The sequence below is a fragment of the Oncorhynchus tshawytscha genome, linkage group LG29, assembly GCF_018296145.1.
Source record: "Oncorhynchus tshawytscha isolate Ot180627B linkage group LG29, Otsh_v2.0, whole genome shotgun sequence".
Taxonomy (NCBI): Eukaryota; Metazoa; Chordata; class Actinopteri; order Salmoniformes; family Salmonidae; genus Oncorhynchus; species Oncorhynchus tshawytscha.
In genome coordinates this window covers 20,636,834-20,649,298 of record NC_056457.1, presented here as the reverse complement: position 1 = coordinate 20,649,298, position 12,465 = coordinate 20,636,834, and the positions used below count along the sequence as shown (strand labels likewise).

At 40.3% G+C, this 12,465-nt stretch overlaps 1 protein-coding gene across 16 annotated transcripts in view; it reads right to left on the bottom strand.

The window, feature by feature from the left end:
- The window catches only part of LOC112227765 (aspartyl/asparaginyl beta-hydroxylase), a 39,096-nt gene that overhangs the window by 12,153 nt on the left and 14,478 nt on the right, over window positions 1-12,465 (bottom strand). For 4 of the 16 annotated variants that reach the window (XM_042308777.1, XM_042308785.1, XM_042308774.1 and 1 more), the window contains 5 exons: window positions 12,370-12,420; window positions 12,171-12,185; window positions 11,065-11,133; window positions 9,565-9,609; window positions 3,634-6,184 (listed from right to left, as the gene is read on the bottom strand). The exons of 1 other annotated variant lie outside the window; for it this stretch is intronic. In XM_042308777.1, the coding sequence (XP_042164711.1) occupies window positions 4,050-6,184; window positions 9,565-9,609; window positions 11,065-11,133; window positions 12,171-12,185; window positions 12,370-12,420 (2,315 nt within the window). In that variant the 3' untranslated portion in view covers window positions 3,634-4,049. Of the gene's footprint in view, window positions 1-3,633; window positions 6,185-9,564; window positions 9,610-11,064; window positions 11,134-12,170; window positions 12,186-12,369; window positions 12,421-12,465 lie in introns of those variants that run through there. 11 more of the 16 variants (XM_042308782.1, XM_042308783.1, XM_042308776.1 and 8 more) reach the window with 11 other exon arrangements.

Genomic DNA, 12,465 nt, shown 5'->3' with positions numbered 1-12,465 from the left:
ACAATGAAAAGGAAATGAAAGAAGTCACATGAATACAACTGACTGGGGTTTACAGTTTGTTGTAACAGTGCCTGATCCAACAGGTATGGAAATACTTCCATGGGCCATCAGTCCCATAGCAGAATCTATGGCATCTTCAACTCCATGACATTCGGAACTATTAACGCCCCCTCATGGTGGTTGGATTATTGGATGGATATTTTAAGGGGACCCTTCACAGTCCTGGCCTGCCCTAAGCAATGTCAACATTGACAGTTAATTAATCACACATCACGGCTGTTGGCAATCTGAGTTAATAGGTCACTACTACTACTCAAGTGAAGAACATATAGTACATAAAGTACCAGTCAAAAGTTTGGACACACCTACTCATTGAGGAATAATAGTGAAGGAATCAAAACTATGAAATAACACACATAGAATCATCTAGTAACCAAAAAAAGTGTTAAGAAAAATCTAAATATATTTTATATTTGAGAATCTTCAAAGTAGCCACCCTTTGCCTTTGACAGCTTCGCACACTCTTGGCATTCTCTCAACCAGCTTCATGAGGTAGTCACCTGGAATGCATTTCAATTAACAGGTGTGCCTTGTTAAAAGTTAATTTGTGGAATTTCTTTCCTTCTTAATGATTTTGAGCCAATTGGTCGTATTGTGACAAGATAGGGGTGGTATACAGAAGATAGCCCTATTTGGTAAAAGACCAAGTCTATATTATGGCAAGAACAGCTCAAACAGGCAAAGAGAAACGACAGTCCATCATTATTTTAAGACATGAAGGTCAGTCAACACAGAAAATTTCAAGAACTTTTAATGTTTCTTCAAGTGCAGTCACAAAAACCATCAAGCGCTATGAGGAAATGGGCTCACAGAGGACCGCCACAGGAAAGGAAGACTCCGAGTTACCTCTGCTGCAGAGGATAAGTTCATTAGAGTTACCAGCCTCAGAAATGGCAGCCCAAATAAATGCTTCATAGACTTCAAGTAACAGACACATCTCAACATCAACTGTTCAGAGAAGACCGCATGAATCAGGCCTTCATGGTCGAATTACTGCAAAGAAACCACTACTAAAGGACACCAATAAGAAGAAGAGACTTGCTTGGGCCAAGAAACACAAACAATGGACATTAGACTGGAGGAAATCTGTGCTTTGGTTTGATGAGTCCAAATTGGAGATTTTTGGTTCCGCAGAGTTTGTGAGATGCAGAGTAGATCTACAGATGATCTCTGCATGTGTGGTTCCCACCTTGAAGCTTGGAGGAGGATGTGTGATGGTGTAGCGGGTGCTTTGCTGGTGACACTGTCCGTGATTTATTTAGAATTCAAGGCACACTTAACAAGCATGACTACCACAGCATTCTGTAGCAATACGCCATCCTATGTGTTTTGTGCTTAGTGGGACTATCAATTAATAGTTTTGATGTTTTCACTATTATACTACAATGTAGAAAATAGTAAAAAATTAAGAAAAACCCTTGAATGAGTAGTTGTGTCCAAACATTGACTAGTACTGTACATATGAAACACGTTGGGATTGGGCTACAATATATTGTATGAAAGTTGCCATAGATAGTTATTATTGCTATTGAAAGAGCACACACGCCAATTTGAGGAAAGCTCTTTAATAATCAAAGTGGCCTTAGGACAAAAGCTTTACTTATCTGGCATCATTGCAATGTCAGCAATGACACGATTTAACAAAATACACCAACTTCATCCATACTGCCAGTACCAGGTGAGATTTTAGTTTCACCAAAGCAAGTAAAGGCCTACATCATATTATGAAAATACATCAAGGCTGTTTCAAACAACAGACACAAACATAAAAACAAAGATTTAAAAAGGTAGTATTTTTTCTGTCATGCAATTTCTAAATATGAACTGTACAGCAGTAACAAAATACAGCAAAGGTACCATTTCAAACTGGTAAATGACAAAAAGAGTACCCCAAGAAGTTGGTATGTTGTTTCAAACAGAGTTTCACACTTGCACAAAAAAGGCATCATCAAGTCTTTACGAAAAGTAAATGTAGCTACGGCCTTGTTTCATGAGATGTTTCAAGTAATATGTAAAGAAGTGCCCAGGCCATACTGAAGATTCTTCAGAAAGCAAAAGTAAATCTTATTGTCAGCATACAATAACACCTATCAAGTTAACACAAAACATTTAACTAGCATATAACTGAAAAGCAAGCAAAGAGTAGAAAGACACTAATTTGATTCAATTCAAAACGAATGAAAGAAAGAAAGACAGCTGATAGCACACATTTCATAGTTTTCAATTAAGCATGAAGGCCTGAGGGTGTGTGGTGTATGGCCAATATACCACGGCTAAAGGTGGATCTTAGGCACGACACAACGCCTGGATACAGCCATTAGCCGTGGTATACTGACCATATACCACAAACCCCGAGGTGCATTATTGCTATTATCAATTGGTTACCAACGTAATTAAAAATACATGTTTTGTCATACCTGTGGTATATGGTCTGATATACCATGGCTGTCAGCCAATCAGCATTCAGGGCTTGAACCACCCAGTTTATAGCACTCGTTGTTTGCAAATCTGTGTGGCAAAGCAAATTTACGCTAGCCATTTGAACTCACTGAGAAACAGCTTATACCAGGGGTGTCAAACTCATTCCGTGGAGGGCCTAGTGTCTGCTGGTTTTTGTTTTTTCCTTTCAATGAAGACCTACACAACCAGGTGATGGGAGTTCCTTACTAATTAGTGACCTGAATTCATCAATCAAGTACAAGGGTGGAACGAAAACCCACAGACACTCGGCCCTAACATAAATATCAAATCAAATGTATTTATATAGCCCTTCTTACATCAGCTGATATCTCAAAGTGCTGTACAGAAACCCAGCCTAAAACCCCAAACAGCAAGCAATGCAGGTGTAGAAGCACGGTGGCTAGGAAAAACTCCCTAGAAAAGGCCAAAACCTAGGAAGAAACCTAGAGAGGAACCAGGCTATGAGGGGTGGCCAGTGCTCTTCTGGCTGTGCCGGGTGGAGATTATAACAGAACATGGCCAAGATGTTCAAATGTTCATAGATGACCAGCAGGGTCAAATAATAATAATCACAGTAGTTGTCGAGGGTGCAGCAAGTCAGCACCTCAGGTAAGTATTCTGTTTAATTTTCTAATCTAAAAAAAAACTATCACTTCAAGCCAATGAGCATACTTTGTCTTTAGTCTGTATATAATTCAATATCTTTTGACATTATTATGACATTAACACTTATGTTAGAAAGTGATAGGATGATGTTAAAATTTGTAGCAATGTAAGAACAGTAAAACACAGTAAAACACACAAATGTCAAAATGGCATAATATTGCATTGTAACTAGTTTCAAAGTAGTGTATTCAGTGACTTGCAGGTGAAGGGTACAGAACGTACACTAATGAAAGAAAGACAGAAAGACTCACACACTAATGAATGCTCCCACAATTTTAATGAATGCTTCTGCAGGTGTATCTATGGGAGCATTTATCAGTGTGTAGGTACCCATCTTTCTGTAATGATTATACAGTATGTATGCATGCATGTATGTATGTGTAAATATATCAGGGTAGATGTTGGACACAAGTGGAATCTCTATAACATGTTATCCGCTGGGTTGTACTCAGTGCATATTTTTCCCAATAAATCAATCAATCATTCGTATTGTGCCATAAAAACGTACCAAAAGGGGGAGGACAAGGCTCTGATTTGTAAGAACCGAAGACCAAAACCAAAGTTGATTATCACAGATCACCACAGACCAGCCATAACATATTTAGCATTGGCATGAACGTGAATTTAAATTCAGCACCATCGATTATATTGGCTCAAATGTAAATCAATTCCTAGCCCCTCCTCATTAGACACGTGTAGATCTGAAGGGGTTGGAAACATGGCAATATGTCAGAGAATCCATCCAGCCTATCAGAAGGACAATGTGAAGCACTGCATTGCGTAGCTCTTTCCAATCCCTGCAGATCTACAGAACTGCCTTTAGGGAGGAGGGGATAGTTGTCGGTTTTGTAATTGAAGGATCATCATCCTGTGAAGCTCCATTTCTTGTTCACCTTGGTGGCTTTAGGCTTCAGAACGTCTTTTATAGCCAATATTTTTTCCTTCTTGCTTGTAGTTGTGAAGTTGTTTGCATTTTTCTCTGGCATCTCCTCTTTTGCTTGTTTGGCTCTTTTCTCTTTCACAACTCTCTCCCTTTCTATCTTTTCTTTGAGTAGAGGCTCTTTTTCTGCTCTCTCCTTCCCTGCCTTCGCCTTAGGTAACTGTTCTCTCTCTATCTTGGGTAACTGTTCTGTCTCAACCTTGGCCTTTGCAGTCTTTTCTTTGACAAAGTGTCCTTTTACCGCCGCTCTCTCCTTTTCTTTAGCAGCTAACTCTTTGGCTTGTTGCTCTTTCTCTGCTCTCTCCTTTCCCTTTGCTACCCTTTCTCTCTCTATCCTCTCCTTTTCTGCTTTCTCTTTGGCGACCCGTTCCTTCTCAATCCTCTCCTTTTCTGCTTTCTCTTTGGCGACCCGTTCCTTCTCAAGCCTCTCCTTTTCTGCTTTCTCTTTGGCGACCCGTTCCTTCTCAAGCCTCTCCTTTTCTGCTTTCTCTTTGGCGACCCGTTCCTTCTCAAGCCTCTCCTTTTCTGCTTTCTCTTTGGCGACCCGTTCCTTCTCAAGCCTCTCCTTTTCTGCTTTCTCTTTGGCGACCCGTTCCTTCTCAAGCCTCTCCTTTTCTGCTTTCTCTTTGGTGACCCGTTCCTTCTCAATCCTCTCCTTTTCTGCTTTCTCTTTGGCGACCCGTTCCTTCTCAAGCCTCTCCTTTTCTGCTTTCTCTTTGGCGACCCGTTCCTTCTCAATCCTCTCCTTTTCTGCTTTCTCTTTGGCGACCCGTTCCTTCGCAAGCCTCTCCTTTTCTGCTTTCTCTTTGGCGACCCGTTCCTTCTCAAGCCTCTCCTTTTCTGCTTTCTCTTTGGAGACCCGTTCCTTCTCAAGCCTCTCCTTTTCTGCTTTCTCTTTGGCGACCCGTTCCTTCTCAAGCCTCTCCTTTTCTGCTTTCTCTTTGGCGACCCGTTCCTTCTCAAGCCTCTCCTTTTCTGCTTTCTCTTTGGCGACCCGTTCCTTCTCAAGCCTCTCCTTTTCTGCTTTCTCTTTGGCGACCCGTTCCTTCTCAATCCTCTCCTTTTCTGCTTTCTCTTTGGCGACCCGTTCCTTCTCAAGCCTCTCCTTTTCTGCTTTCTCTTTGGCGACCCGTTCCTTCTCAAGCCTCTCCTTTTCTGCTTTCTCTTTGGCGACCCGTTCCTTCTCAAGCCTCTCCTTTTCTGCTTTCTCTTTGGAGACCCGTTCCTTCTCAAGCCTCTCCTTTTCTGCTTTCTCTTTGGCGACCCGTTCCTTCTCAAGCCTCTCCTTTTCTGCTTTCTCTTTGGCGACCCGTTCCTTCTCAATCCTCTCCTTTTCTGCTTTCTCTTTGGCGACCCGTTCCTTCTCAAGCCTCTCCTTTTCTGCTTTCTCTTTGGCGACCCGTTCCATCTCAATCCTCTCCTTTTCTGCTTTCTCTTTGGCGACCCGTTCCATCTCAAGCCTCTCCTTTTCTGCTTTCTCTTTGGCGACCCGTTCCTTCTCAAGCCTCTCCTTTTCTGCTTTCTCTTTGGCGACCCGTTCCTTCTCAATCCTCTCCTTTTCTGCTTTCTCTTTGGCTGCTCGATCCTTTTCCAGTCTCTCTTTCTCCATCCTTTCCAGCTCTGCCTTCTCCTTTTCTATCCTCTCTTTCTCTAGCTTTTCCTTCTCCAATTGCTCTTTTTCTGCCTTCTCCTCAGCTTCCCTCTGTTTCTCCAGCCTCTCTTTATCTTCTCTCTCCAACTGCTCCAGTTGCTCTTTCTCCAGCCTCTCTTTCCCTGCTTGCTCCTGTGCTTTTCTCTCAGCCTCTCTTTTCTCTTCTTGTTCCCTTTCCTCTCGAAGTTGAGCCTCTAACATTTCCTGGGCTTTTTGGGCCACCTCTTGCCTCTTGAGTTCCAGAGCATTGACCAATTGTCTCTCTTCCTCCTCTTTGGCCAGGATACTTCTCACTTCAGCCAAAGCCATTTCAGCAATCTTTTGAGCTTCAATCTTCTCATGGATCATTCTCAACTGTTCCTTTAATGCTGACTTTAATTTCCTCCCAAGTTCTCTTGTTGGGTGCTCTGGGGGTTTGAAACTTGTTTTAAAAGGGCAGTATGTCAACACTCCTTCTATTTCCCACTGCCAGTGGCACATGCCAGGGGGTTTATTATTATTGTTATGTATGTGCCCCAGTATCTGTGTCTTAGAGATGTCCCTAACGCCTAGGAAGCTCCAATTCAACTCCAATTTTAATGTCATAATATGTTTGTTACTCACAAAATATGGAGTTTTGTTGAGCAACTATCTTAATTTACTCCCGTTACAGCCGGTATGTACTTCCAATAAAAATAAAAAATAAAAAGAATGCACAAGCAACCGAATAATTGCCCCTTCGGCACCTCCAATGTATTGAGCTGTTGTAGACTTCGACCTGTGCTTGGGGGAAACGAATAGGTTTTTTTTTTTTTTGGTTGCTTGTACATTTTTATTTAGAACTTTTCGGAAGTACATTAACAGCTGTAATGGGAGTAAATGAAGACTGTTGCTCAGCAAAAATCCACACTGTGACATAACACTTGCAGAGCTGTCTAATGGGAGTTTGTAACGGCGCTTCCTGGGCATTAGAGGAGAGCCGTCATACTCAACGTTGACATTAACGCACAGATACTGGGGCCTGTTCTATGGCAACTCTTATTTGAATTAAGTCTTATTTGAATTAGTCGCTAATTTTGAGACTCTTCACAATTGTCACACAAATTATTTGAAAATACAACATTTCACTCCATGTTCATTTTGAAAAGATCCAAAAAATTTTGGAGCAGAAAAAATGTTTCTGAATTAAATTGGGTTAGGTGTAAGATTAGCAGTATAGTTAGGTTAGTTTTAAAATCAGATTTCTAGGAGAAATTACAGAAGTTTCAGCTATTCAAATTCATAGACATCACTCTTGATGCAAGGATTATGGTGTTGATCTCCGAATCAGCTATCCAAATCATGCTGTAATTGGGTATTGTGGTTCTGCCATGACTCTTTCGCATGCATGCACTTTACCAATCAGCTATCTGATCATTTGAAAACATCAAACCTGCATGAGAAAAGCCATTGATCACTAAAGGGTGTTCACAACATTGCTCACGAAATTGAAGAAAAACTCCAATATGCAGGCTATAGTTCGGTGGTGCTTTATAGTAACAACCAAACCAGTGTACGAAATTAAGCTGAGGCGACTGTATAGTATACAGTTATTCGGCCCCTTTTTCGTCTCCCTCCTTGAACTACTTCAAAACACTCTTTCTCTAGCCTTTCTTTCTCTGCTTACTCCTGCGCTATCCTCTTCCGAGTTAAGCCTCTAGCATTTCCTGGACCTTTGGGCCACCTCTTGCCTCTTGAGCTACATCACTCTGGCCAATTGTCTCTCCTGCTCCTCTTTAGCAAGAATATTCTCAGCCTGTCTTTTGTCTTCTTGTTCAATTTCCTCCCCCACTTTCTCCTCGTTGAGTTCAGCATGTAACATTCCCTGGGCTTTCTGGGCCGCAGAGCATTGACCACCTGTCTCTCCTCAGGCTCTGGTCGGACCGGGCTTAAAATGTTCACGCTCGACTAAAACTCTAATTTCCCTGCCATCTTTATTTTCTCCCGATTGAGTATTACTTTCTCAATTTCCAGCTGCAGTCTCTTCTTCCCTCTGCAGTTTTGCTACTTCTGCACCCAGACTGGATGGCTTGCTTGTCCTGCTATTAGAATACATATGACATATTATAGTTGATCAAATAGCCTTAGGACAATAGGCTAAAACAAGGCTGAGATTGAACATCTACAGTTTTCACCTTGTTGCTGCTGGTACTACGTTAGCACATTCCGGGTTCTTTTCTTATTACATCACATCCATGGTAATAAGTGTTAAAAAAACACCGACCGGACTAGAGTTCAACATGTGAATCAACATGCTGCACATCTTATGGCGAATGATTCCACAACTCTTCATGGAGTTGATTCATCCTAACAACTCACTCCAGTCATTTCAACACCACTAAATCAAACGAATCAAATCACATTAGGAAAAACAAGGTTATTCAGATTATGGCACACATTTCTTATTAGGATTAGAGGTCGACTGATTATGATTTTTCAACACCGATACCGATTATTGGAGGACCAAAAAACCCGATACCGATTAAATCGGCCGATTTTAATATATATATTTGTAATAATGACAATTACAACAATACTGAATGAAAACTTATTTTAACTTAATATAATACATAAATAAAATCAATTTAGTCTCAAATAAATAATGAAACATATTCAATTTGGTTTAAATAATGCAAAAACAGTGTTGGAGAACAAAGTAAAAGTGCAATATGTGCCATGTAAAAAAGCTAACGTTTAAGTTCCTTGCTCAGAACATGACAACATATGAAAGCTGGTGGTTCCTTTTAACATGAGTCTTCAATATTTCCAGTTAAGAAGTTTTAGATTGTAGTTATTATAGGAATTATAGTACTATTTCTCTCTATACCATTTGTATTTCATATACCTTTGACTATTGGATGTTCTTATAGGCACTTTAGTATTGCCAGCCTTATCCCGGGAGTTGATAGGCTTGAAGTCATAAAACAGGGCAATGCTTGAAGCACAGCGAAGAGCTACTGGCAAACGCAGGAAACTGCTGTTTGAATGAATGCTTACGAGCCTGCTGCTGCCTACCACAGCTCAATCAAATATCAAATCATAGACTTAATTATAATATAATAAACACACAGAGATACGAGCCGTAGGTCATTATTAATATGGTAAAATCTGGAAACTATATTTTCGAAAACAAAACGCTTATTCTTTCAGTGAAATACGGAACCTTTCCATATTTTATCCAGGGTGGCATCCCTAAGTCTAAATATTGGTGCAACGACAATGCTTATTTCACGAATACGCTTGTTAAATCATCACCCGTTTGGCGAAATAGGCTGTGATTCGATGATAAATTAACAGGCACTGCATTGATTATAGGCAACGCAGGACAAGCTAGATAAACTAGTAATATCATCAACCATGTGTAGTTAACTAGTGATTATGTTCAGATTGATTGTTTTTTCTAAGATAAGTTTAATGCTAGCTAACAACTTACCTTTGCTCCTTGCTGCACTCGCGTAACAAGTAGTCAGCCTGCCACGCAGTCTCCTTGTGGAGTGCAATGTAATCAGCGTCCAAAAATACAGATTACCGATTGTTATGAAAACTGGAAATCGGCCCTAATAAAATCGGCCATGCCGATTAATCGGTCAACTAATTTGGATAATCAATCAATCTTAAATTTCATTATCAATACAGCATTTTGTCATGTTTAATAACCAAGAGGGATGCAAGCAAAGATAAAATTTGGTTGTCAGTGCATGTCAGGCAATACAATCACACACCAAAGAAGTTCACTTTCGTCTAACAACCAAATGCAACATGCTGATACCTTTTGTTCTGTTCTTTTTAGAAGCCACCTCTCCAGGACTCTGATCTGATTTGAGGGAGGAAGAACAGTAATAAAACACCAAGGAATTAGAGCTACTTCACAATAAAATTACAGCCATGGTTGATAGAATTCAGGCACCTTTAAAGCTGCAATATGTAACTTTTTGGGCGACCTCATTCACATAGAAATGTGAGTTATAGATCTGACACTTAACTCTGGCACTCATTTAAAGCAAGTCTAAGAATCGGTAGATATGTTCTATGTGCGCTATTTCTATGCTTCCCATGCTTAAGTTTTGTTTTTGCATCTTTTACTTTCAGTTTTGTACACCTGCTTCGAACAGCTGAAAATACAACATTTTTGCTTTTGTAAAAATGATTGATACACTTGCTTGTTTTGTCATAAACTGAAATCAGGCTAACTATTAGAAGGGCTTCTGAGTGGCGCAGTGGTCTAAGGAACTGCATCTCAGTGCAAGAGGCGTCACAATAGTACCTGGTTCGAATCCAGGCTGTATCACATCCGGCTGTGATTGGGAGTCCCATAGGGCGGCACACAATTGGCCCATTTAGGAATGGATTAAAGATGTAACGCAGTAATTAGCAAGAAAATGGTGGAACACATCTACGCAGTTAGGCATATGTGAACAAATGTTCTCATAATGTGCCATTCAGCAGATGGTTTTATGTGTGCATGCGTTTTGCATATGGGTGATCCTGAGAATCGAACCCACTACCCTGGCGTCATAATATGCCATTTAGCAGATGCTTTTATGTGTGCATGCGTTTGCATATGGGTGATCCTGAGAATCGAACCCACTACCCTGGCGTTACAAGTGCCATGCTCAACCAACTGGGCTACAAAGGACCACAAAGCCTATAAACTACTCAGAAGTAAGACAATGGTGAGCTCTACTGTTAAACAACTACTCACACTAGTAGCTTTACAATAGCCACCCTCTTCATCCCCTAACCCAAAATCTCTTAAGAATATTGAGAAATTAGACCCAAGTATGTGAAGTCGTCCTGAATGCAAACAAACGGGCTTTAAGGTGACCTGGAGCAGAAGGATGTCTCCATTGTATAGGTGTAAACAGTCATGGGTTTAAGGTCATTAAAAATACTTTCTTTCTCAACAGACATCATTAGCATTAGGCCGATGTACCTCTGACCCTTGTCCATGCCCCTCAGAAAGTTTGGAGCATGAATACAGGTGTCATTATAACAACCACTACAGAATCAAAACTCAACATCTTGCAAGTATGACTGATGATTGTATTAATGATAAACAACACGCATATGCAACACACATTACCACTTTCCTGACAGATTAAAACTCAATGAAACTGGACTTTAACTGGATATTTAGTTTAAGTACCTTCAGGTTTGACTTTTGTCATAGCATCCACAGGCTTGTTTAAAAAAAAAAAATGAAGAGCTTTTTAGCTTCATCAATGGTCAACAAGAATTGACTCATACAACAGACTCACAACAGACTCACCACCATTAAAGAGTAGGCTACCTTTTGTCTTTTCTGTTTTTGGAACGGGAACCTCTACAATATTCTCAGCTGAAATGTTTTCAGGGGACAAAGAGAAACCAAAGTTAAGTGTGTGTCAATTAAAGAAGAAGTGATCATGCTATTCCAGAGTGCAAAGTGCATCATCAAACCAAAGTCAACAGTCATTCAGTCTCTGAAAACACATTTAAGTTAATCAAATACATTGTGCCGCTTTAAAGAAAATTAAAACATAATTTAACCTTTATTGTGCCTCTGCCTAGTTTATGGTCTTTCATGTAGGCTTGTTAAAAAAAAGTCCAATAAGACCCAAAAGTAACCAAACTATATATTATTATAGATAGATTTTTTAAGAATGAGATCTATTCTGAACAGGGAACTACTTCAATCCACTAATGAGATTTAATTTTGCCTTATAACAGCCTGTACGAGTTGCAGATCGTCTTATCTAAGCGGTTAGGAGCATTGGGCCAGTAACCGAACAGTTGCTGGTTCAAATCTCAGAGCCGACTAGGTAAAAAAAGAATGTCTGATCCCTGGCTCTGACCCCACTCTTCTGAATGGAGAAAAAACAGATGAAAAGTGCGATATAAAATTGACGGTAAACAATAATCCAACCAATACTCATTTGAACAACAAGTTTAAACTTGGGCCTTGGTTGGCTACACACAAGACAAAACTATTGTCTCTCTCTTCAAAATGAGAGGCAACAATGCAACACAAGCTAATTTTAATCACAGTTTTGACCGAGGTGTTGCATGAAGTTAAGAGGCCTACTTCTTGGTCAAAAACACCACGTGAGTGATACAATATTTCCACGTATGAAGTCTTCTACCTCTGATCCCTGACTGCTGCACTGTCTGTCAAAGGGCTGTTTAAAAATCCATGGTGCGCACGCAAACAGAGCGAAGAGCCACAGTCCAGAGAAAGTTGATTCTCACACAAAGTGTGACCATCATGTCATGCCCACCAGATATCAATTTTCCAACTTAAACACACGGACGCACGCGCACACACACAGACAAAAATGATATTTTTATTCCCAAAGAGAATAAAATCATTCTGGAAAAGAAATTCAAGGAAGATACCTTTTTTCTTGTCCTCTAATTATGTCAAAGGAAAGAAGAACCATTAGCAACAGTGACACATTTCGACACAGTATGTTTTTTTGTTGATGGTTGGTCCATTTACTAGGCAATATTAAGGGTCACGAGGGAGTTTAGCAAAAAACTCCAAATGTAGGCAAATGTCAACACGCACAGGGAGCAACCAACCGGGAGGAAGTACCTTTTTTCAGCATTTCCTTTTTGGGAGCAGCAGTTTTGACCTCTTTCTCGTCTAACATACAAACAAAAACAAAAAAAGATATTAGCCACAGCATGG